General features: G+C 42.4%; 2 protein-coding genes across 3 annotated transcripts in view; one reads left to right on the top strand and one right to left on the bottom strand.

The window, feature by feature from the left end:
* ABHD3 (abhydrolase domain containing 3, phospholipase) overlaps positions 1–1,810 on the bottom strand; it is a 35,025-nt gene extending 33,215 nt beyond the window's left edge. For both annotated transcript variants that reach the window (XR_001603088.2, XM_016211511.2), the window contains exons 1-2: positions 1,649–1,810; positions 937–1,100 (exon numbers count right to left, since the gene is read on the bottom strand). Coding sequence is in view for 1 of the 2 variants with exons in the window: in XM_016211511.2 (XP_016066997.2) it covers positions 937–1,100; positions 1,649–1,795 (311 nt within the window). In the remaining variant the exon portion in view is untranslated. The remainder of the gene's footprint in view (positions 1–936; positions 1,101–1,648) is intronic.
* Positions 1,811–24,799: 22,989 nt separating this feature from the next.
* The window catches only part of MIB1 (MIB E3 ubiquitin protein ligase 1), a 91,947-nt gene continuing 89,835 nt past the window's right edge, over positions 24,800–26,911 (top strand). Inside the window, exon 1 of the mRNA XM_016211513.2 lies at positions 24,800–25,044. Coding sequence (XP_016066999.2) covers positions 24,816–25,044 — 229 coding nt within the window. The 5' untranslated portion in view covers positions 24,800–24,815. The remainder of the gene's footprint in view (positions 25,045–26,911) is intronic.

Consider the following 26,911-nt stretch of genomic DNA (forward strand, 5'->3'; position numbering starts at 1 on the left):
CACACTTATATCACTTTCTTTCATTACAAGAATGTTATGAAATTAGTACCATAAAAGTATTACCAGCAACAGCAGTAAAAGGTAGTATATAAAAATGAACTTCAAAGTATTTCAAGTACTTATCTTAATAATTTCCTCATCTCTCTAAAACAGCCAGCACTTAACCCCTATTTGATTGAGGTTACCCAAGTAATTCAACAGGGAATTATGAACATGCTGATCTGATCACCTCTCTGCTGTTTGACTCAATAACAGAGTCTCCCCACAGAGTCTATTACAAAATTTGCTTCTTAAATTTAAGGTACTTCTCCCATAGCATCTATGAACATATAGAATTTTCCCAAATAGTGCAAGTTCCGGGCAACCAAAGGAACTCCAGAAGGACTAGATGACTCAGGGAAATTAATAAAAGGCACCATTTAAATCTCCTGGTTACTGATATATTCTAAACCATACCTTTAACACCTCAAGGACATTATCGTCAAGAACCCATTTGCTTATCAATATGAAGTCCTTTTACAGGGGCCCACCACACAAAAATCCAAATTAATTAATCTTCTCACCCCCATCCTCACCCCCAGCATCAGTGAACTGATACCATCAAAGGATCTAGTCCTCAGGGGCAGATGCATGATGAATCTGGAAAAGAGTAGCCCCCAAATACTTCTCGCGTCCTGGAAATAAACCATTAACATCAGAGCGCGGGCGCGCGCGCGCGCGCACACACACACACGCACGCGCGCGCAGACGAGGTGATAGGCAATAAATACCTGAACATTTTCCTGCAGCTGGGTGTGGGGTGAGGGGCATACTTTCCATTTTCATTCTTCCTTTTTTGATAGACTTACTAAACCAGAAGTTCTGTTAACCAGGAACTGGCAGTATGCAAAAAAACTGTGATTTTGAATATATGATTGAAAACAGAGATTGACTTACTTCCTGTACCGCACTGGGGGCTTGGAAGTGATGAAAGGTCTCAGCAGCGTCTGTCCTCTGCTCTCCCAGCACCACACCGTCGGGTAGTATGTTTCTGTGACCACTGGACAGTGGTCCCGAAGGAAGCGGCTGAAACTCTCACCCCCCGTCACTAACTGGGGCTTCTGTGGGGAAAGCCAGTCTCAGTGAAGGACCCAGAACAGCCAAGTTACCGCCAACCGCCAACCATAACCGACCCGACTCGCCCCTCGCCGCGACCCCCCGGATCACTGGAAGCCTGACGCGAGTAATTCACAGTCACCACGGACTTAAAGCGTGGTTTATCAAACCTCTCCGGGGAGAGGCGAGAGTTGACATAAGTCATTCCAAAAAGTACTACAGCGTCCCCGAGCAGCCCGGCCGGGGCAGACAATAGGGGCACGGCGGCGCCGCGCGCGCCGGGGTCAGAAGGTCCGGCTGCGGTCGGAGCGCTGGGCTCGGACCACACGCAGGGGGCAGGGGCCGGCCAGCTTTCCCGCGCGCGCTCCAAGGGCGCGCCTAAGGGCCCCGGGGAAGGTCAGCGCTAAGGGGCAGCCTGCTCGCCCCAGGACTTCCCCAGCGACTCGCTCCCGCCAGCGACAAGCCTCTGGCTACGCCCGATGCCGTCGCTCCCGGAAAAGCCGCCCGTGGCCCTGCGCGCCCGCGCCCGCGCCCGCGCCGCCCCTTGGCTCACCTTGGCAATGCTGCTCAGGTAGTAGCAGGCATAAGCGACGCTGAAGCCCAGGATCAGGGACAAGCACACTCCCGAGCCAAAGAACCCAACCCGGACTTGGTGCTCCAGGTAGAGGGACAGCTCCCGGGAGAGCATCCGCAGGTCCATGGCCAAGCGCCGCGCGGCCGGGGCAGCGCCACGCGCCTGTCCTGCGGCGGGAGGCCGGGGAGCGAGCGGGACGGCGCCGCGGCGGACCCGGGAGCCGGCGTCTCCGGCAGCGCGCAGCACGGCTTCGGCCAAGCGGCTCGGCCGGGCCCGGGAGGTGTAGCCCTGCGGGCCGGACGCCGCCGGCCCCGCCCCGGCTTCCTCCGAACCGCCCCCACCGCCAGCCACTCAGCAACCTTGGAGGGGGCGGTTACAAGCCCGGCCACCCGGTGGGCAACGGGGGTCTCCCGGCCAGGTCACAGTCAGCCTGGGCGAACCCCAAGAGTGGGAAGAGCGCGGGCGCCGAGTGAAGAGAAGGAAATGGACCGGGCAGCGCACCTGCCCCAGTGACCTTGAATGATTCCGAAAAGCACTGGGTCTCCATTAACCCTTCCTGTAAACTAGCAGTTTAAGGTGCCCGAGAAGTGTGTGTTGCATTAAAAGACTTGAGGAGTTAATGCTGAAGATGTGTCAGAATACACTAAGTTGTGAAGAATGTCTACATCCCCAGGAAATTGTGTTGTCCCCCAAAACTATCAAAAGAGAAAAAAATATTCTATAAACATTCAACAGAGAGCATCTTCATGCTTGACTTTAAATCTCTCTGTGAATTCCTTAGTATGCCTTAAATGAGAAGTGGTTCCTGAAAATAAATGAGAAGATCAAGAATACACACTGAGATTAAAAAAATTAAAGCCTATTTGTGGTTCATTAATGTTTTAAATTTGAAGAGGTGGGAAATTCACAGTTACCTCATGTGCAGATTAGAAACCATTTATGAAGTAGGTTCTCCTAGGCTTATCTATGGCAAAATGAAAAGGGTTAGATGATTTAACAATCTGTCATTATGAGCTGCCCCCCACTCCCACCCCCAAGAGGTACCAATGGTGGCAAGACTTATTAAACAGGCAAAAGGAAGAAGGTAAGGGCTGTATAGACTACAAAAAATTCCACAGGATTGCAAATTAATGATATAAATAAGTGATGGAGAAATGGGATGGGCCAGAAGGGGGCAATTTATTTGGCCTTCACTTGGTCATTGCAACTTGATGGTTGCCAGTACCCAGAATATTTCAGTTACCTTCCTGAGTCTTTTTTTAAATCTGTAGAATAATAATTTCTATTTTATAGAGTTGTTGGGATGACTAAATGAAATAATGTATGTGCTAGCCTGCCCCTGAATATAAGTTATTCTTTCACTCACTGGCTTTTGTACCCAAATACACCCAGAAACACGGATGCACATGGTGGTTGCCATACTTGACAATTTACATGTGACATTCTTTATAATGTCGATACCTGCCTTCTGCCCTGCCCACCCATAAATTCATGTATATTTCCTTTTGCTTAAGTTTTAAGTGGTAATATCATAAAATAAACTAAGATAATATCGTAAAATAAGCTAAGATAAACTATCATACACATCACAGTGTGTAGAAAGCTTGCTGACTGGGGAGTAAACAACTCTGAACTCATCCACCAAACTTAAGCAAATCATTTACTCTTTCAGAGCCTCAGTTCCTTGTCTATAAAATAGTTGAGATGGAAGATGTCCAAATTCTTTCCTCCTAGAAGAGCATTCATAGTCTTCCTTAAGACAAGAATTGTTACTTCCAATTTAGATGAAGAAATGAGTTCAGGCTGTAATATGACCCCTATTTTCTCCTCATCAGTGTCCATGCCTTTGTGGAATCTCTTTCCCTTGAGTACAGATAGGACCTGTGACTTAGTTCTTACCAATAGAGTATTAAGTGATGGGTGTAATCACTCCTCTGATTGCATTATGTTATATGACTCTAGCTTAGCACACTGGAGCTAAAGGCTCTTCTGCCCACCTCAAGGAAGCAAAGAGCCATATGAATTGCCCATGGAGAGATCCACATAGTAGAGAACGAGTGGTACCCTTTAGCTGACAACCAGCAAAATGATGGGGCCCTCAGACCCACAACTCAAGGAAATCAATTCTGCCAACACCCTGAATGAGTTCAGAAGCCAATTCTTCCCCAGTCAAGCCTCCAATAAAAATGCAGCCTGGCCAACATCTTGACTGGCCTAGTGAGACCCAGAGCAGAGGACCTAGCTAAGTTGAACCTGGACCCCTGATCCATGGAACTGGTTAGATAATAAACGTGTTTTTTAAGCTGCCAAATTTGTGGTAATTTATTATGCAGCAATAGAAAACTAATAGAGAATATGTAAAGATACTCATGGAAAGATTTTTGTTTTTCTACTTTATACATCACTTTTTAAAAATTTTTATTATTTTTTTAATCCTCACCAGAGGATGTGTTTTTTTATTGATTTTAGAGAGGAAGGGAAAAAGCAGGCCGGGGGGGGGGGGGGGAAGAGAAATATTGATGTGATAGAGAAGCATCCATTGGTTGCCTCCCGTATGTGCCCTGATCCTAAACCCGAAGTCTAGGTATGTGCCCTGATTGGGAACCGAACCCACAACCTTTTGGTGTACGGGAGGACAATCCAACAAAGTGAGCCACCTGGCCAGAGCTATACATCACTTTTTAAAGCAGTCATAATAAACATTACTTTTTTAAAAATAAAAGTTATTTTTTTAAAATAAAAATACAAAGCTAATTGTAAAGGAGTATGAAAACATATATAGCTAAAAGTAAGAAAGGCCAAAACATTCTAAAACATAATAGAAAACAAGTTTTAAATAGGAACACATCTTCACAAATTTTGTGTAATATGCCCTGGTTCTTTTTATTGAGAAATGGTATTTAGAAATCAAGATCTGGGCACTGGGTGTGGTCATTAGTATTGGGGTGTCACTGTACTTAGGCTCTCACAGCTGACAGAGTTAGGCCATATATCTATGTGCCCAAATAGCTAGCTAGCTAGCTAGCTATGTAGATAGCTGTTTCTGAATCTATCCATATTATTTACATTAAACTAAAGATGAGTTCAGAGTATAATGCTTTTATGTGAACTCTCTGAGGGTTTTTAGGAGAAATTAAACCTCTAAATTAGTAATGTCTCTGTTTTGGTTTTTGTATTTTTTGGATAAAGCTAAGTCCTCTCTCTAATGGGAAACAACCATATCCTTAACCTCCAATTCTATGGCAAATCAGCAACAGAAATCAGACAGAGGACAGAATGGGTTATACTTACAGAGAATTCCAGAACTGAAAAAGCATGTCACATACTTAATGAAACAAAAAACTTTTATATTCAATTAAGAAAAATATTGTAGTTCTACATGGATTGTTATAAAAGTTGCAGATGTCACCAAATTATTTATTAATAAAATACTGTGATCCCAAACTTCTCAGTTCTAACACTTATCATTGCACTAGCTGTAGCCCTATCTTTGGCACTAACAATTCCTAACACTAACAAAGCCCAACCTTAGCACTAACAATCTGATTTGCACCTGATTGACTTCTTTGGGAGGAGCATGTACCCTGAGAATTGAGGCCAGGGTAAAATAAGGAAGAGCTCAGGTAACAGGTAGAAAGTCATGTTGGAAAGGAGGAATGTATATGTGGGACCCCCATGTGGAGATCTAGGGAAGAAGCAAGTTGAACTCCTTGTAGATATAAGTGGTCAAGGGAGCAGATGAGTTTATGATCCCCAGCCCCCATTTCCAATTTGTACTGTTTAAACTTATCATGGGAATCTTGAACAAAAATCCACTTAAAGCATGCCCTGGCTGGTGTGGCTCAGTTGCTTGAGTGTCATTCTGTGCACCAAAAGGTCAAGGGTTTGATTCCCGGTCAGGGCACATGCCCAGGTTGCTGGCTCGATCCCTGGTAGGGTGCATGCAGGACACAGCTGATGTATGTTTCTCTCTCACATCAATGTTTCTCTTTCTCTCTCCCTCTCCCTTCCTCTCTCTCAACTAAACACACACACATACACACACACACACACACACATTTAAAAATGTGCTTAAAGCTTTTCTCATGGTTAATTTGTGTTTATTAGATTGGGGTATGGCAGACAAGTAGTATCCATAACAGGGACATAAATTAGCCTGCTTCCTTCAAGGTAACTGGAGTCATTTGGGAATACTTTCTGTGGAGAGGATTGATTTACAGGATGTAACCCAACAGCAGGAACATAAAGTTTATGTTTCCTCTTCATCCTTCCCTAGGGAAAAGTCAAAGTCATACTTTGTGTAAGACAGAATGATATACAGATTGACAGAAAGAAAAAGAAACTATCATATGAGTTACAACTGAATTGGTTAAGATCAAAATTATCTTAATAGAATTTCAATATAATTTCCCTTCATGCACAGATGCAGCTTTTCGATCATATGTAGTTGGAAAAAGAAATATTTTTGGCCACCTTGACATTTGTGAAAACACTCTGCCTTGTTAATTCCCAAATAGCTTTTTACAAATAACCATACCCATTGGAGACAAGTGTGGCATGGTCATGTGAAACACTGAAAGAATGTGCTAAAAATCAGTTCTTAAGCAAGGCAATTCATTAAAAAAAAAAAAAAAGGAAAACAGAATAGTTTGGTCTTAGTTGTATACCTCCAAACTTATCGGTATACACATCTGTGTGACTGATGGGATATGGTTCTTGAAGGGGTAGGAGTGTGATGAAACCCAAACACAGGTAAAGACAATGTCCTTTCATACCTATCATAGGAAAGGTCTCAACCTATGGTAGGCAGAATTCTACTATGTCTTCCTCCTGATGTACACACCCTTATATAATCCCCTCACCCTGAGTGGGGGTGGGGCATGTGCATATGATGGCATATCATTCTGGTGATTGTTACATTATATGGCAAAAGTGAAATGATTTTGCAACAAAGGTCTCTAATCAGTTGACTCTGAGTTAATCAAAAGAGAGATTGTCCTGGATATGCATGACCTAGTCGGGTGAACCCTTTAAAAGAGGGCACAGAGGTCAGACATGGAAGAAGTCAGAGAGACTCTCTCTTCTGCTGGCCTTTAAGAAAAAAGGCGCTATGAGTTATACAGCTTCAAGAAAATGAATTTTCTTTATTTAAATCATTTTTAATTTTTCAATTACAGTTGACATACTAGTTTCAGGTGTATACCCCAGTGATTAGACATTGTATAACTTAACAAGTGACCATCTCAATAAATCTTGTACTCATCTGATACCATACATAATTAGAATATTTAGACTATATTTCCTATGCTGTACTTTACATCCCCATGACTAATCTGTAACTATCAATTTGTACTTCTTAATCCTTTCATCTTTTAAGCCCATTCCCCAACTCCCCTCCCAACTGTCAAAATGTTCTCTGTATCTATGAGTCTGTTTCTGTTCTGCTTGTTTATTTTGTTTAGAGCCAATTGCTGATAGACAGTTATTGCCATTTTATTTTTCATAATTTTGATCCTTTCCCTCCCTTCTTCTTAAAGAAGACCCTTTAACATTTCATGTAATACTGGTTTGGTGGTGATGAACTCCTTTAGCTTTTTATTGTTTGGAAGCTCTTTATATGTCCTTCAATTCTAAATGACAGCTTTGCTGGAGAGTAATCTTGGTTGTAGATCCTTGCTTTTCATCACTTTGAATATTTCTTGCCACTCCCTTCGGGCCTGCAAAGTTTCTATTGGGAAATCAGCTGACAGTCTTATGGGAGCTCCTTGTAGGTATCTAACTGCTTTTCTCTTGCTGCTTTTAAGATTCTCTCTTTAACCTTTTGCATTTTAATTATGATGTGTCTTTGTGTGGACCTTTTTGGGCTCATCTTGTTTGGGACTGTCTATACTTCTTGGAATTGTATGTCTATTTCCTTCACCAGGTTAGGGAAGTTTTCTGTCACTTTTTCAAATAGGTTTTCAATTTCTTGCTCTCTTTCTCTTCTCCTCTGGCACCCCGATGATGCAAATTTTGGCACCCATGAAGCTGTCCCAGAGGCTCCTTACACTATCTTCATTTTTTAAAAATTCTTTTTTTCATTTTGTTGTGCTGGGAATTGAGCCTGCAACTGAGGTACGTACCCTTGACTGGAATCAAACTCAAGAACCTTCAGTCTGTAGGCTGACGCTCTAACCACTGAGTCAAACTGGCCAGGGCATGCTGGTTTTTATAGCCAGAAGTTATGGGGCCTTCTCTTCCTGGCACTGGAACCCTGGGCTGGGGCCCTTGGTATGGGCTGAGACCCCTTGCTCTTCAGGGGGGACCTCTACAGCTAAGATATACCTCTCAATTTTTATCTGCCATATGTGGGTGTGGGACCAGGCCGTTCTAAGCTCTGCCCCTCCTGCCAGTCTCAATGTTGCTTCTTTTTTATATCTTCAGTTGTAGGACTTACGTTGGGCTAAATTTCAGTTGTTTTTGGATGATGGCTGTTCTGTAGTTTAGTTATAATTTTGATGTGGTTGTAGGAATCTAACTGGACCCAGGTTCTACTGCCTGCTGCAATGAAAGCCAAACTCTTGAGACAGGTGCTGGTGGAAAAGGAAAAAGGTTTATTCAAGTGCTGGTCACCCAAGAAGATGGGGGACTCTTGTCCCAAAGCCCATATTAACATCTCATTGCAGGCAGAGGTTTTTATAAGGAGGGAGAACAAAAGCAGAATACAGAGATTATGGGGATAGGGTTGAAAAGTTCTCTTTGTACAGGCCAACACAGTCTATTCTGATAAAGACCTTGAAACTGGTCAAGTGATGGTCTGGTGTGTGCCATCCTGGTTACATGGTTGGTCAGCAAATCTGACAGAGCTGGAGTGCCTGAAGGTCAGAGTCTGTAGCTTTTTAAAATATTTATTTATTTATATTATTGATTTTTAAAGAGCGATGAAGGGAGAGAGATAGTGAAACATCAGTGTGAGAGAGTAACATCAATCGGTTGCCTCCCATACATGCTTCAACTGGGGAGCAAACCCACAACCTAGGTATGTGCCCTGACTGGGAATCAAACTCACAAACTTTTGGTGTATGGGATGACACTACAACCAACTGAGCCACCTGGCCAGGGCTGTCTTATTTTTAAAAACCACTTTACTGAGGTATAATTCACATACCATATAATTCATTTGTTTTAAGTGTACAATTCAGTAGTTTTTAGTGTATTACATCATGAATTTTTAAAAACTGGTAAAATACATATAAGAAAATTTGTCACTTCAACCATTTTTAAAAAAACATACCTTTATTGATTTCAGAGAGAGGAGGGAAGAGGGCTGGAGAGAGATAGAAACATCAACGATGAGTCATTCATTGATCAGCTGCCTCCTGCATGCCCCCCAATGGGGATTGAGCCTGCCACCTGGGACTGTGCCCTGGCCAGGAATCAAACTGTGATCTTCTAGATCGTAGGTCTATGCTCAACCCCTGAGCCATGCCTGGCCAGACACTTTAACCATTTTTAAGTGTAAAACCCAGTGACATTAATTACATACATAATGTTGTGTAACCATCACACTTTTACTTCCCAAAGTTTTTCATTTCCCCAAAGAGAAATTCTCTAACTATTGAGCAATAATTTTCCATAGCCTTCCACCAATCCCTCTGGTAGTCTCTAATATAATTGCCATCTCTATGAAATTGACTATTATAGGTACCTCATATAAGTGGAATCATACAATATTTATCTTTTTTTGTCTGGCATGTTTCACATATAATATCTTTAAGGTTCATCCAAGTTATAGCATCAGAACATCACTTCTTTTTATTACTAAATAATATTCAAATGTATATACCACATTTTGTTTATCCATTCACCTGCTGATAAGCACTTGGGTTGTTTCCTCCTTTTGGCTATTGTGAATAATGCTGCAATGAACATGGTCATACAAACATCTGTTTAACTGCCTGCTTTCAATTTTTTGGGGTATATACCTAGCAGTGAAATTGCTGGATCATATTGTAATTCTTGTGTGTTTTTTTATTGTGGCAAAACATACATAAAATTTATTATTTTTAACCATTTTTAAGTCTATAGTTTAGTGGCATTAGCTACATTCAGAATCATACGCAACCACGACCACCATTCATCTCTAGAACTTTTTCATCTTCCTGAAAGAATATTCCAGTGAAATGTTATAGCTGTGGTAGATCTTGGAGGTAGAGAAATAACAGAGAAAAGAAAGTTTGTGGGAATCCAAGATGGCAGCAGAGTAGGTAGAAGTTATACTCATTTCCTCCTAGAACCAAACTGAAATTACAATTAAAATAAAGAACCACCAACCTGAATAACCAACTGAAGACCAACTGAACAGAAGACTTATAACCAAGGATTTACAGAAGAAGACAGATCGAGACAGTAGGAAGGGTGGAGAACCAAAAAGAGATGGCCCTTCACCCAGAAAGGTATCTCAGCTACAAAGGTTTCCCCTGAGGAGCATGAGGTCTAAACTCCATGTTGGCATCCCCAGCCCAGAGCACTAGAGCCAGGAAGAGGAGCCCACCTAACATCTGGCTGTGAAAATCAGTAGGAATTCTGTCTGCCAGGGAACGACAGGAGGAAACCTAGGCACCCTCTTAAAGGTCAGCACACAAAATCTCATTTGCAGCCACTTACCCTGGGCCCCAGCAGAGGGAGAGTGGCTCAGAGTAAACTAGAATTATGTGAAGAGAGACTGGTTTGTACGGCTCTGGGAAGAGAGCTGAAGGGTTAGCTGCTAGGGTCTCTGTGCTGAGTCCCTCTCCCACATTGCAGATGCCATAATTCTTGGGTTAAGTGCTCCCCTCAATATGGCATCAGCCTGGGGGAATGCAATAGCCCTACCCTCCAGACTCCCTGTTGCCCCACTTGTATAGCTCATGCCCTGTGGAGGAGTCAGCTGCTTGGGCCTGGGGTATAGAGGGCCAGGCAGACTCAGGGGTGTCAGAGACAGAGTTGTGTGGCTCTGGGGTAGAAGCCATTCCCCTCATGTTCCCATATGCCTGACCAGTGCCTCCACTTCAGAGGAAATCTACTAGCCCCGCCCTCCCAACTCCTGCTCACCGTACATTGCTAAGCTCAGGCTTTCCAGGAGGTCTGGGCAGAACCTGGGACAAACTAAGTTGTGTGGCTCTAGGACATGGGGCATTTTCCCTTGCACGCGCAACTACTGCAGAGCCCTCCCTTCACATGGTCAAATCTTGGCCTATTTGGGCCTCATATACTCTGCTGGCCTTCCCCAGGCAACTCCCTGAGATCTTGCCCCACCACAAAGGTCTGCAGACACTCAGTGGGTGGCAGCTAGTGTTGGTGTACCCTGGGATTTTGCTGAGTCGCCTCACACCCAGCACTGACACTGAGTTTCAATCTGTATCAATCTGGTGTACACCGCTTGCCCCTACCTGGTGACTCACTGAGAACCTACCTCAGGCAGCTCCCATATAGTACCAGAGGATCTTTCAGTGATGAACCTAAGACAGTGGAAGTAGGTGGAAATGGATCTTGCAGTGCCTTGGGCCTTTTGCTGACCTGTCCCTGGGCTTGGTCTGGTGAAAGCTGGCCTTGCTGCACAGCTTGGCCCTTCCCACACACACGCAGGCCCAGGAGAGGCAGCCACAAACTGTGGATTGTTTTGTTTATAATAGCCAAGATTTGGAAAGAGCCCAAGTGCCCATCAGTAGCTGACTGGATAAAAAGCTGTGGTACATTTACACAATAAAATACCATTTGACTGTTAAAAAAAAGAGAGAAGGAAATCTTACCTTTTGGGACAGCATGGATGGAACTGGAGATGCTTATGCTAAATGAAATAAGCCAGTCAGGGAAAGATAAATACCACCTGATCTCACTTATATGTAGGATCTAATGAATAAAATAAACTGATGAACAAAATAGAAACAGATGCATGGAATAGACTGACAGCTGTCAGAGGGGAGGGGTGTTGAAGGACTGGATGAAAAAAGGTGAAGGGATTAAGCAAAACACACACACACAACACATTGTCAGAGATAACAATTTTGTGATAGCCAGAGGGAAAGGGGTGTTGGAGCATAGGTGGAGGTGGGAAAAGGGAGGAAATGGGGATGGAAAGAGACTTTAATTGGGGCAATGGGTGCATGATGCAGTGTGCAGATCATGTTTTATGAGTTGTACCCTTGAAACATGTGCCCCAATAAATTAAGTTAAAAAAAAAAGAACACCTATTCATCTCAAACTATTCCACAAAATTCAAGAGGAAGGAAAACTAAGCTCATTTTACAAGGCCAGCATTATCCTAATTCCAAAACCAGGTAAAGACACTACAAAAAAAGAAAATTATAGGACAATATCCATGATGAACACAGACACAAAAATCCTCAATAAAATATTAGCAAACCAGATTGAGCAATACATTAAAAAGATCATACACCACGATCAAGCTGGATTTATCTTGGGATCCACAAACCAATTAACACAATATGCCAAATAAACAAAAAAAGCATAAAAGTCATATGATTATAGCAATATATTCAGAAAAGCATTTGACAAAATCCAGCACCGATTTATGATAAAAATTTTCAGTAAAGTGAGAATAGAGGGAACATATCTCAACATAGTAAAGGCCATATGTGACAAACCCACAGCTGACATCATACTCATTGGGGAAAAACTAAAAGCATTTTTCTTAAGATCAGGAACAAGATGGAGATGTCCACTTTCACCACTCTTATTCAACACAGTACTGGAAGTCTTAGCTGCAGCAATCAGACAAGAAGAAGAAATAAAGGCATCCAAATTGCAAAGGAAGAAGTAAACTGTCGTTATTTGCGGATGACATGATACTGTATGTAGAGAACCCTAAAGATGCACCAAAAAAACTAGTAGAACTGATAAATGAATTCAGTAAGGTAGCAGGATACAAAATAAATATTCAGAAATATGTAGCATTTTTATACACCAATAACGAACTGTCAGAAAGTGAAACTAAGAAAACAATCCCATTTATAATTGCATAAAAACACACACCCTAGGAATAAATTTTTTAAAAAAATATATCTTTATTGATTTCAAAGAGAGGAAAGGAGAGAGAGAGAGAGAGAGAGATAGAAACATCAATGATGAGAGAGTCATTGATCAAGCCCACAACCTGGGCATGTGCCCTGACCAGGAATCGAACCCCAATCGCCTGGATCACAGGTCAATGCTCAACCGCTGAGCCACGCCCGGCCGGGCCTAGGAATAAATTTAACCAAGGAGGTAAAAGACTTATACTTGGAAAACTATAGAACACTGAAGAAAGAAACTGAAGAAGATACATATAAACAGGAGCATATACCATGCTTATCAATAGGAAGAATTAACATTGTTAAATAGTCCATACTACCCAAAGTAATCTATGGATTCAACGCAATTCCTATAAAAAATACCAATGGCATATTTCACAGAACTAGAACAAATAATCTAAAATTTTATATAAACCCACAAAAAAGACCCTGAATAGCCACAGCAATCTTGAGAAATAATAACAAAGTTGGAGGAATCACACTGTCTGATATCAAACTATACTACAAGGCCATAGTAATCAAAACAGCATGGTACTAGCATAAAAACAGACATATAGACCAATGGAGCAGAATAGAGAGCTCAGAAATAAACCTGTGCCTATACGGTAAATTAATATTTGACGAAGGAGGCAAGAACATACAATAGGGTAAAGGCAGTTTATTCAGTAAATGGTGTTGGGGAAATTGGACAGGTACATGCAAAAAAATGAAACTAGACTACTTTCTTACACCATATACAAGAATAAACTCAAAATGGATTAAAGACTTAAATATAAGACTTGAAACCATAAAACTCCTAGAAGAAGACATAGGCAGTACTATCTGGACATTTGTTTTAGCAATAGTTTTTCTTATATGTGTCCTTGGGCAAGGAAACAAAAGAAAAAACAAACAACTTGGACTACATCAAACTAAAAAGGTTTGCACAGCTAAGGAAACCATCAACAAAAGGAAAAGACAGCCCATTGAAAGTGAAAAAATATTTGCTAATGATACATCTGATAAGGAGTTAGTAGCCAAAATGTATAAAGAACTCATACAACTCAACACTAAAAGAAAAACCAACATAAACAATCCAATTTAAAAATGGGCAAAGGTCCTGAATAGACACTTCTCCAAAGAGGACATACAGGTGGCCAAATGACATATGAAAAAATGCTCAACATCCGTAATCATTAGAGAAATGCAAATTAAAACCACAGTGAGATATCACCTCACATCTGTCAGAATGGCCATCATCAACAAGTTCACAAATGACAAATGTTGGCAAGGATGTGGAGGAAAGGGAATCTTTGTGCACTGTTATGCGGAATGCAGGTTGGTGCAGCCACTATGGAAAACAGTATGGAGTTTCCTCAAAAAATTAAAAATAGAACTTTCTTATCACCCAACTATTCCACTTCTGGGTGTATTTCCAAAACACTAATTTAAATGAATATATGCACCCTTATGTTCACTGCAGCATTATTTACAATAGCCAAGCTATGGAAACAACCCAAGTGCCCATCAATAGATGACTGGACAATGGAATGTTACTTGCCTATTAAAAAAAGAGAAAATCTTGCCATTTGCAACAGCATGGATGGACCCTAGAGGGTATTATGCTAAGTGTAATAAATCAGTCAGAGAAAGACAAATACCATATGATTTCACTTATATGAGGAATCTAAAGAACCATATAAATGAACACACAAAGCAGAAGCTGACTCATAGTTACAGAGAAAAGACTGATGGTTGCCACAGGGGATAGGTTTTGTGGGACTGGGTGAAATGGATCAAGGGATTGAGAAATACAGATCGGTAGCTATAAAATAGTCATGGGGATATAAAGTACAGCATAGGAAATATAGTAAATAATATAATAACTATATGTGGTACCAGGTGGATACTGGAAATATCAGGGGGAACACTTTGTAAGGTATATGATTATTTAACCATTATGCTGTACATCTGAAACTAATACAAAATAATATTGAATGTAAACTGTAATTGAAAAAATTAAAAATAGATAAAAACAATACACAGAAAGAAAGTTTGTACAGTTGACACTAATAACTATAATTGGACTCACTGCCAATTGGCATCCTTTTCTGCAATGGAATGCCTGAGAACACTCGAAAGAGTTCATGGTAACATGAGGAGTTGCTGGAAATTTATATGTTGAGTGTCTGATCACATGCCAACAGGAACAATTCCTCTGTAAAGTCTTCCTGGGGAACAAAACAAAACAAATCTAAAATTTCACAAGAGTCTTGTTGCATCACTTAAGCTCTCATTATTGCTGAATCTAACTTGGGAAGACAAAGAAGTGCTGCTTGTTGGTTGGGATCCATGGTGTCAGTACAAACTTGTGGGGATGATGCAAGTGTGGCTCAGCTCACAAAGACAGGTTCTGATAGGCATGAGTGTGGGGCTACGGCCCCTACTTATGAGCAGAGTGCCTTTAAGAGCCAACCTGGCACACAGGACAAAAATTATGGCTCCAATATGCTTTCACTTCTGGCAAATCTGGCCACAGAATTGTTTGTTGTGACTCATCTGACACCAACCGTTGGCACTTATCAAACCTAAGCATGTGATAATATATTAAAAAAATGACCAAGAACAATTATATGTACAAATATGATTAACACCTTTGTCTTACACATGAGGCAACCGGGACCAGAGAACTTAAGTGATTTGCTGAAGCTCACAGAGCTAGTATGTCTCAGTGTTAAGCTAGAACCAATGTCTCCTGACTTCAGTGCTCATCACTTTCCACCATATTGTTTCTACTTAAAAGGCTGACACTGTCTTAAGTGTCAAATGATTTCCTCTAAATCTGTTTCAGAATTAAAAACAATTTCAGTTTAAGCATGGCAAGATATGTTCCAACATTATCATTAGTACTTATTTTCCAAAACAATTTTTTCTTGAGCATTTATTCCACTTTCATTGGCACTGGTTTCGTTGCTTCCACTCTTGGACCGAGAGCTTCGAGTAGAGCTGACACCACATCCAACTGAAGAGTGATAGGAAACCCAGGCCTATTGTGATCTCAGAGTTTGATTCAAGGATAGTGGGAGGCAGGTAGGGTTGGGGGGTAGGGGCCCTTTTTCTGCAGGAACGCCTAGCGGTAAGGGTGAATGAAGCCAGGAGCTTGAGACCACTTGGTGATTACAAAGGAAGCCAAGAAAGGGAAAGGCAGAAATGAGAACTGGAGAAAACCAGAATCCTAAACATGCTGTTTGAGCTCCTAAGTCAGTACACATTAACCTAGAACCTGTGTGTGTGTGTTGTGTGTGTGTGTGTTTTCCAGTTATATGATCTAACAGCTTTTTCCTTTTGGTTAAGACAATCTGAGTTTTCTGTTCTTTGAAATAAGGTTTCCAACTAATATAACATTGTTTTGATTGTTTAGAAAAAATAATTTCAGGAAGGAAGAGGACGGGTCACTAGAGTAAATCTGTTAACTAATGTACTAATTATGTCAAGAATTTGAGTTAGGGTTGCATTCAGTTTCAAGTTACAAAAACAACTGAATAAGAAGGAAATAAAAACAACTTAAACATGAAGGATATTTATAATCTCATATAAAAGAAGTCTAGAAGCAGAGAAGCAAGGAAATGGGTAGGTTAACTCATCAGTGCAATGACATCGCTGAGGGCCCAGAATCCCTTCTATGTAAATGTCGGGGCATAGAAGGGGAAAAAGTGGGACACCGAGACTTAAAATGAAGACATTTGGGTAGTTTAAGACAAATCTGAGAAACTTGAACCCCATGTTCCCCTTACATTCTTCTTTCTCGTTTTTACTAACTTCTTTTTAAAAAACAGTTTAAGACTATAAAAAGTTGCAAAAAATGCATAGAATTCCCATGTACCTTTTGCACAGTTTTCTCCAATAAGATTTTACATAACCATAGTACCTTATAAAAACTAGGAAACTAACATTGGTACAATATTTTCAACTCAGGTACAGCCTATATTCAGATTTTGCCAGTTTTTATATCCATTCCTTTTTTGGGGGTATATAGTTTTATGAAATTTTATCATATGTGTGGATTCTATTGTAACAATCGGGATTCAAAATTGTTCCTTTACCACAAACTCTTGTGTTTCCCCTTAATAGTCACACCCTTCCCCCAACTCTAACCCCTGGCAACCACTGATCTGTTACCTATCACTATAATTTTGTCACTTCAAAATGTTATATACACAGACTTATATAGTATGTAATCCTCTGAGATAATGTCCTTGAGATCCATCCAAGTTGTTATATGCATTGTTTATTCATTTTTATTGAAGAGTAGTATTTCATTCCTATGATCTTTCTTTGCCAACCAAAACATATTTTCCCCATGTCTGAGCAGACCAGACTTCCCTTGACTGAAGACTCTGTAGCAAATTCATCTGAAGCAGTTCCTTGTCTGACCTAGGAGAAGCTGGATTATATCCCTGCCCCCCAATTGCAAGATTATGCAAATTTGTATCATCAGAGACATGAGAACATGTGTAGGAATGGATTCTATAAGTGCCTGAAAAAGAACACAAAGAACAGAACTTAACATTGGACTGGACTGAATTTATCAACATGGGAGCACTTATCAGTGTTCAGATATAATTTGTAGCTCATGCAGCAGGTCCACTGACTGAAAACAGAACTTAATGGTGGCTTACTTTTAGTAGGTTGAGACACCAAAATTTCTTCGGTATAATTTCAAGGAAGGAAACCAAAAGCTTTGGGAGCAGGAAAAGTTGTCCCAGAGGACACTCTTTTCACTAAGACATTAACGTATGCATTGATGAGAGGGTTCACCAGAATCTTTAAAAACCTCATTGAGGCTGCCATCTGCAGGTCAGGGATGATGGCGGGAGATTTCTCCATTAAAATAGGTTCCTTAATCTCAAGCCAGAGTAACATAGGGCAGGTGTCAGTGCTTAACCACCACAGACTAGGTGAATGCAGCTACTAGGACCAGAATGGCAGTCAGAATGTTTTAACTCCCACAGTTCTCTGGTGGTGGCTATTAATAACAGTGAATTAAAGAGATGGGCCAAAAAAAAAAGAGAGATGGGCACCTTAAGTAATTTTTTATCTATACAATCAGAAAAACTCTAGCTCTGGTAGTCAGATGCTTTCTCTTCTTGGGGAGAGAAGGTGAAGGTACCTTCATTTTAAGTGGAATATTTGCATCATGTTAGGCAGATGCATGATGCTATTTCTTTGTTATGTGGAAGTTTAAGTTTGGTAGAATGGTGAGAATGGTGCTGAGTACCCAACAGGGTAAACTATTCCTGTTATTTGTGGCATACTAACGGGAGGCCAACTGACAAGAGGAGAAGACAATTTTTGTTTCTTGCAAAAATTGCCGGAAATTCCGGCAACTTCTGTGTTCCTACTCAGGCAGGGCAGGTACAGTGTTGCAGTGCAAGAGTGTGTGCGCCCTGTATTCATGGAGCTCTGACTTTGGCAGTGGCAGTGACAATGGTTGGGGACTTTGGGCTCCTGGTCCCCTGCAGCTTTAGTGTGAGCCTGGGCTCCCAGCTTACTACAAAACAGCAGTGGTTCCAATATCAGTAGCCTCAATGGCACAGTGGTCATGGGTCCTAAATAACATCATTTTCTCTTCTTCCTCTGGTCCTGGAGGATAGTGTTTTCCAGTAGTTATTAATCTCTTTTTGCTTCTGCAGCCCTTCCAGCACTTTGGCAGACAATTTGCTGGATTAAATTCCTTCCGTTTGAATATTTAGAATGATCTATGTTTTTCTAAGTGGACACTAGATGACATATTTTTTTTCTTGGGCAGCCAGCTAAGCTACATTTTTCTTCCATTTCAGTGAGATGTGGCTGAATTCTAGACTATGTAATGTGACTGAGTGGTATGTGCTAGATATAACTCTAACATAAAGTTGCTCTCCAAATATTATACATTTCTGTAGACTGTAAAGCAGCCACAAATTCATTCATAGTAGTAGAATAATAGGTGAACAGCAAAACTACTTAATTTCTGAGGCAAGGACTTATTGATTTCATCTTATGGTTTGAAATAAAAATCTCACTAGTTTTGAATGACCCTAAATATTTCTGAACAGGTGCGCAGATAAGCAAACGTATGTGTAGAATAAATAGTTTCTAAACATGACAGACACATGTATGACACAGTGGTCAAACTGGGGTGTGTCTACTTTGGGGAGTACCAATTTAAACATCTAGAAATGCAGAAGAGTAAGGGAAGAAAGTATGAAAAATTTTCTACATATTTTATATCTTATCTTCTTATAATTTCTATTTTGAGTATGTTTTACAATATGTGACATGGTAGTACATAAGTAATTTATACAAAAATAAGTATATATATTGGAAGTACATGTTCAAAAATTTTGCACTGAAAGGATGTATGATCAAAAACATTTAGAGACCACTGGCAAGCTATATTAATTTAAGGACCCTGAAATAGTCTTAGCAACATATAGTGTTATAAATTTACAATGTACTTAATAAGGGGTAGATGGATAAGAGAGTGTTTAACACATAGAAGTATATCCAGTATTAGATGGATTCTGCCTCTTAACTTCCTCCGTAATCCGGGACAATGATGATGGTTGCTTTTAGTCTTGGCCTAATTTTTCTCATCAAATATGGGGACTGGGCCAATTTGGGGTCTTCATGTTTGTGCTCAGTGTACTCCAGAGGTTTTAATGAGTTTCTGCAGAGCCCCTGCAAAAGTAGGAGGAAGGGAAGACTACAGCCTTGTTATGCTGTTTTATCTAGATTACCTGACTTCCTTACAGGGTAAGAACAAAAGGGTTTGGGGAAGAGGAAAGAAAACCACTGGGGCAGATCTGGGGTAGATCACCTCTTAAGATCCTTTTTCATTTTAAGAGAAAATAAAATTTAAAGTTATTATACCTAATCTCTGGTATTAAGGAAAAAAGCCTAGGACTTCTGGCCAAGATGGTGGCGTAGGTAAACATGGTACTCACCTCCTCCCACAACCACATCAAAATTATAACTAAACTATAGAGCAACCATCATTCAGAACTACCTGAAATGGAGCTGAATGGAAGTCCTACAACTATGGAATTAAGGAAGCCACATAGTGACTGGTAGGAGGAGTGGTGACGCAGAATGGGCTGGTCCCACACCCATATGTGGCGGATAAAAATTGGGAGGGGTATCTTGGCTGTGGAGGTCCCACCAGAGGAGTGAGGAGTCCCAGCCCTACACAAGTACCCCAGCCTAGGGTTCCAGTGCCAGGAAGAGAAGTCCCCATAACTTCTGGCTGTAAAAACCAGCAGGGATTGAGGTGCAGGGAGACTGAGGCTGCTGGAGCCCAAAGCAGTTTCTCTTAAAGGGCCAGCACAAGGACTTACTTGGATGCATACCTTCTGAGCTCCAGCCCAGGGGAAGCAGATTGAAAGTCACCAGAGACAGACCAAAAAAAAAAAAAGTCACCACAGACATATAGAGAGGAACCAAATTGTTTGGCATCAGGATAAGAGCTGGAGGGACAGCTTTCTCCCAGATGGAAGTGCTGGCAGAAGCCATTGTTTCTTTTCTAAGCCCTTCCCCCACAGAGCCAGCTGACAGGAGCCATATCTGAGTCTCCATAAACCTGGCTGGCACTGTTTGCCCTACCCTGGTGATTCCCTGAAGCCCCGTCCCATCCAACTTTTGGTCCCACCAAAAGTGTTTCCAGTGGTTTTGCCATATGAATGGCCTATCTTGACTCAAGCTTCAGATTTTCCTAAAATCTCTCAAACAAGCAGCACCTGGCCTCAGCAAGCCCTGTACCTCCTTCTAAGTGACTTTAGGCGCAGCACTGGAAGTGGCTGGCCTTGGTTCACAGCTTGGCCTCCCTGGGCTTGGAGGTGCACAACAAGCAGCCATCTGCAGATCGTTTTGTAGCTTATGCAGGGTGGCCCTGGGCAGAACACAGGCGGTGGCAGACCTTGGCCTGCACTTTCCAGGAGTCCCCAGAGCCAGCACACCCAGTGGACAGTTTCAGACCATGTTGAAACACCACCACCCAACCACCTCAGCATGCAACACACTCTAGGAGTGGATTCAGCGGGCACTAGAGCCCTGCTAAAGTCAGTCCTACACTTTGTGGTAGGCCCCTACACAGATGATCCTCCATGGTGGTTGGAGGTTGGTAGTCAGTGGTCATAGCCAGTCCTTGCAGGTAATCGGCCTGGGTAAATCCCTCCCATTGATGTGCCAACAGCAATCAAGGCTCAACTACAATAGGAGAGTGTACAGGTCACATGGTGGTGGGGGTGGTGGTGCACCTCTAGTACACAGCTTGAGTGACCAAGGAGGCTGTGCCACTGAACTCTACAGGACATCTACCACTTTAGGCCGTGCCACCAAGCCTGGTAGACATAACAGCTCTACCTAATACATAGCAAAATAAAAAAATAATCCAAAAATATGAGGATAGTGTAAGGAGCTTCTGGGACAACTTCAACTGTACCAACATTCGCATCATGGGGGTACCAGAGGAAAAGAGAGAGGGAGCAAAAAATTGAAAACCTATTTGAAAAAATAACAACAGAAAAGTTCCCTAACTTGGTGAAGGGAATAGACATACAAGTCCAGGAAGCACAGATAGTTCCAAACAAGATGAACCCAAAGAGACTCACACCAAGAATCATCATAATTAAAATGCCAAAAATTAAAGACAAAGAGAGAATCTTAAAAGCAGCAAGAGAAAAGCAGTTAGATACCTACAAGGAGCTCCTATAAGACTGTCAGCTGATTTCCCAATAGAAACTTTGCAGGCCAGAAGGGAGTGGCAAGAAATATTCAAAGTGATGAAAAGCAAGGACCTACAACCAAGATTACTCTCCAGCAAAGCTGTCATCTAGAATTGAAGGACAGATAAAGAGCTTCTCAGACAAGAAAAAAAACTAAAGTTCATCATTATCAAACCAGTATTATATGAAATGTTAAAGGGTCTTCTTTAAGAAGGAGGGGAAAAGGTAAAAAATATGAATAAAATGGCAATAAATACATTATGTATCAACAATTGAATCTAAATACAAAATAAGTGAACAAGCAGAACAGAAACAGACTCATTTTGATGGTTGCCAGATAGGAGGGGGGTTGGGGAATGGGCTTAAAAGGTGAAGGGATTAACAAGTACAAATTGGTTGTTACAGAATAGTCATGGGGATGTAAAGCACAGCATAGGGAATATAGTCAATAATATTCTATTAACTATGTATGGTGTCAGATGGGTGCCACATTTATTGGGATGATCACTTACTAAGTTATACAATGTCTAATCACTGAAGTATACACCTGAAACTAATATAATATGTTAACTGTAGTTAAAAATAGAAAATGATAAAATGTTAAAAATAAGTAAATAAATCAATAAAGGTTAAAAAAAAAGAATAAAAGCCTATCTAAATATTAGACTATATCTTAGTAAGTATAAAATTCTTGGGTGAGATGAAACACAAACATGTGAAAGCAATTGTTAATATACTGTGTTTGATGTAAAATGCAAGATTGTATTATTAAGAGTCCTGGTTGGCCTTTAGTTGAGTCAACTTACTTTACAAAGTCAATTACTAGCATAACTTGTGCAGCGGCTATAATATTTCTAAAATCTTTTCATCAACTTGTTAATTCATGTGATCAATTTAACTGGTTAACAAGGAAAGAAGGAAACTAGAAAAGATCCCAGAGAGAGAAGAGAGTTGGCAGAGTAGGAATACTTAGGTTGCAGTTGAGCAACACTGGCACTAGCACATTAAAAATTTCCAGGATGAAAGGGTTGGGGGGAAGAGATTAATTAAAGAACTTATATGCATATATGCATAACACAGGGACGCAGACAATAGTGTGGTGAAGGTCTGGGGAGAAGGCAGGAGCTGGGTGAAGGGGGTCAATGGGAGGGAAAGGGGGTACATCTGTAATACTTTTAACAATGAAGATAAAAACACCATGGAATCTAAACAACTTAATAAACTGATGAACAGAATAGATTCAATGACATGGAAGCATAGATCAAAATGACGAATGTCAGAGGGATGGAGGAGGGCAGGTGGGTGGAGGGAGACTAACCAAAGAATTTATATGCATATATGTACAACCCAAGGACAGGGACAATGGTGGGGAGAGGGCCTGGGGAGGGGGATGGGATGGGGTGGAATGGATCATTGGGGAGAAAAAGGGATATCTGTAATATTTTAAACAAAAATAAAATTAAAACAAAACAAAACAAACACACCAAAAAAAACAAAGAACATGTAAAAGAAAAGAAAAATTCCAGGATGAAAATGTTTCAAATTACCAAAAATTTGGTTGGCTTAGAGCAAATATTTTACCTGTTTAGTTTCTAAAATTAACTCTACTTGGCCTTTAGCACTCCATATTGGTATTTTCCTGTTTTATTTACATGAGAAAATTGAGAACATTTTATTTATTTCACTACATAATTCATTGGTTACATTTTACCTCTCCTTTCTTTCCACTTGAATATTCAATTCTGCTGGAATATTCCCCGCTCCCTTGACTTTTAGGGAAAGCAACAGTATGCTTACAATGCATCCGTGATGGGCTGTGAAATGATTTTAAATCCTACACATCATACTGTCATTTAAGTAACAGCAGCCAGACACCACTCTTACAGTCCTCTCATTTTCGTTTCAAAGTTGTATTTTGTTATTGGGGTTGAAGTATGTGGTGGTGGGGGGGGGAGGTTATGAATGGGCAAGGTGCTTGTAAACTTTCCTGGAAGCTTCCGCTGTCTGCAGCCTAGTTAACACCCTGACTCCGCACGAGGGCAACACACACATCATTCAGTACCCTTCTGCTCAAATCACCCACTCTAGTTTGAAATGTTTTCAATTTACACGTACATACAGATTGTCTTTAATCTAGGCCATAATCTGTCCTATTCTCCGCCCCGTTAAAAAAGACTAAAACAACACGGAACCCCAAATTCACACTTAGTACACCCAGGAACCCTAGAACTTAATGAAAGACTGACCTCATCATAACTACCCAGTTTCAGCAGCCCGGGTCGCGCCGGCACCCTCATTTCCTCCGGCCCCACCTCCAGGCCCGCCAGCCAGAGTTCCTCGCCCCGCCCCTCTCCTCACAACTAATTGGGCGCGCCCCACCACTGGAAGGAAACAAACTGCAAGGAGCCGCCTCTCCATCAGCCGAGGCTATAGCCGGGCGTCTACACCGCCTCCGCCCCCCGCCCGCCCCCTCCGCCGCGCGCATGCGCACTCTCACTAGGCCCTGGACCGACGCTTAGGGGTCGATTTCCCTCTCCTTTCTTTTCCCGGGTCGCGCGACTCTCCAGAACCCTTTCCATCCTACTGTTTTTGAGGATCCCTCTCCTAGTCAGTCAGAGAAGGTGCTGCTCCGGCTTTGGGTGCGTCAGTACCCGGATGTGGAGCCGCTCTCGCCAGCCGGGGACTCTGTGGCTGGGCGGAGCGCGGCGGCGTGCGTGGGGGCTGAGAGAAGGGGGCCGCTGGACGGGGGCGCTCGCCGGACGCCGGGAGGTACCACCGCTGCCCACGGGGGACGAGGCGGCCCCGGCCCTCGGGCGACCACCCCAGAGCGAGGGGCCGGGGGAGAAAAAAGGCCGGCAGTTAAGCCTGCCCCCCGCCGCCCTCGACGTCCCCCCCGGGCAAGCCTCCGTCGGCCCCCTGCGCTCCCCGTGCTCCCCTTGCTCCCGGCCGGGGGAGAGCGTGGTTCCCCGGCGGCCGTCGCTGTAGCCCGGCCGGGGAGCCGGGAGGAAGCGGAGGAGTCCCCGCCCACGGCCCCCTCCCCTCTGTCCGCCAGCCGCCGCCGCCTCGGGCGAGCCGCTGCGGTCCGGCCTCCAGTGTGTGCGGGGGGCGCGGCGGCGGCGGCGACTGCTGGGCAGTGGCTGTGGGCTCGGCGGGGATCGCGCCGTCGCCCCCGTGAGTTATTCCCACGTCCCCCGGGCCTCGCTGCCGCCCCCGCCGGCGCCTAGAAGCCAGCCTGGGCCCAACTCCCTCACGGGCCCCCCGGCGGCGGCGGCGGCGGCGGCGGCGGCGGCGGCGGCAGCAGCAGCAGGAGTAGCAGCAGCAGCAGCAGCGGCGGAGCCCACCGTTCGGGCCCCGATGAGTAACTCTCGGAATAACCGGGTGATGGTGGAAGGGGTCGGGGCCCGGGTAGTCCGCGGCCCGGACTGGAAGTGGGGGAAGCAGGACGGCGGCGAGGGCCATGTGGGCACGGTCCGGAGCTTCGAGAGCCCCGAGGAGGTGGTGGTGGTGTGGGACAACGGCACCGCCGCCAACTACCGCTGCTCTGGGGCCTACGACCTGCGCATCCTGGACAGCGCGCCCACGGGTAAGCCATGGCCACCTGGCGCCGGGCCTGCGCGCGTGGGGGAAGGGGCGAGCTGGGGTGGGCGTCCGGCGGCGGGTCTGCGAGAAGGGCTTAGTGGAACGCCACTCCTGCAGCGCTTGTCTGGAGTGAGCGGAAAGGGAAAGAGTCAAAGGGAATTTTAGGTTCAATGTCTGATAAAAACTTGCAGAGAAGACCCTCTTCTCCTCTCCCCCATCACTAAGGGAAATGATGGGAACACCATCACCAGGATGCTTTCTAGCCTGGAAGGCACAAAGCACAGGGAAGACGACAGACAGTTCCCCTCCTCCCCCTTCTCTAGGGAAGGGTCTGGAGAGGCTTGTCTCATAAGCCATTGAAATTAATCAGACACCAAATGATAACTGTCAGAAGGGAGGCTTCCCTTGCCATATGGTGTTTAGTTGACTGGTTGCAATTGCGGAAGGGCCCTTGGTACCTCAGATTTGTTGAAATATCTGCCCCCCACCCCTGGCCCCAAAGACTTGCTACTTGGAACCCTGTGGAATGATTTTTTTTATCTAAATTGTTTCATTTTATATCGTTATACCAATAGAGGGGAAACAGTCTAAGCTGTTGAATCATTTGTTTTTGCTGAATACTTTTTCCAAGTGGAAGATAAACATAGGAAACACCTGATATATTTGTGTGTGTGTGTATATATATGTTTTTTTATATATAAAAACTTTTCATTTCATATGTAAGGTTTTGTCAGAGACTTATCCATTAACACAGCAATGAGTCAGTGCCCTTGAGTCACAAAATTTCAGGGATCTGTGTGTTACTGACTCTAGAATTTTTTACATAATATAAAATAAATGTCTAATTTATTTTAATCAAGTTTATTTTCATATAGGTTTATCCTTAATAGTGTATTCAGTAGAAAATAGTTCAAATTTAAAATCTGATACTTTTTAGAATGCACAAAGAAGCTACTTCTGACAAAGCCTATCATCCTGAAGTGGGTACATAGTTACCGTTAGCAGCAATAAAAAGGGATATGAATACAAGTCAACCAAGTTTTTGAGTAGATAATTCATAAAATTGTGTTTCCTAGCTGGTTTTTTAAACATTGAAAAAGATGTATATGCAGTACCAGAAGAAAAGATCCAACAGTTTAAAAAGGGGCAATCATTGTTAGCGTTTCTTGTGTATTTTTACACAATACTCTATTCATTGCAAGCATATATATTAATATACTGTAAATCTATTGCCCTTTAAGCAAAAATGGTAATAAACTATATTCTCTTCTACACTTTTGTTTCTTAATTGGCACATATTCTTTCGTAGCTGCATTGTATTCCAGTGGCTGGAGGCAGTATTTTATTTATCTAGTGCTTTTTTGATGGGCATTTATGTTGTTTCAGGTCTTCTTATTTACAAAGATACAATGAATAAATCCTTGTATGTGTATCCTTGTGCATTTGTGCTGAGTACACGTGAAGTGGAATTGCATCAAAGGATACACATATTTAATATTTTGATAGATACCGACTAATTGCCCTCCGAAGACATTTTACTAATTTACATTCCTAGCTACTCTGTATGAGGCCTATACTTGTTTTTGTGCAGTCTTAAAATTTTATCATGTTAGCTCAAGCTAAAGCTTGACCACAACTCAGTAATTTGGAGGCATCATGGGAAAAGTAATTGTAGGTTTATAGGGAAGTTTAAATACCTTCCCAGGGTAAAGGTAAAGTGTAACAAATCCTATACTACCGTGATTTGTTAAATGGATGTTAATGTTGTGTAGTATGGAGTATATCTGTCCTATAAATAGTTTCATTATTTTATATAAAGCAGGTGTTTTTCAGAAGTAATTGTTTGAAAATCTTAATTTACAAGATTATTC

This window comes from Miniopterus natalensis, chromosome 7 (genome assembly GCF_054644295.1).
Source record: "Miniopterus natalensis isolate mMinNat1 chromosome 7, mMinNat1.hap1, whole genome shotgun sequence".
Taxonomy (NCBI): domain Eukaryota; kingdom Metazoa; phylum Chordata; class Mammalia; order Chiroptera; family Miniopteridae; genus Miniopterus; species Miniopterus natalensis.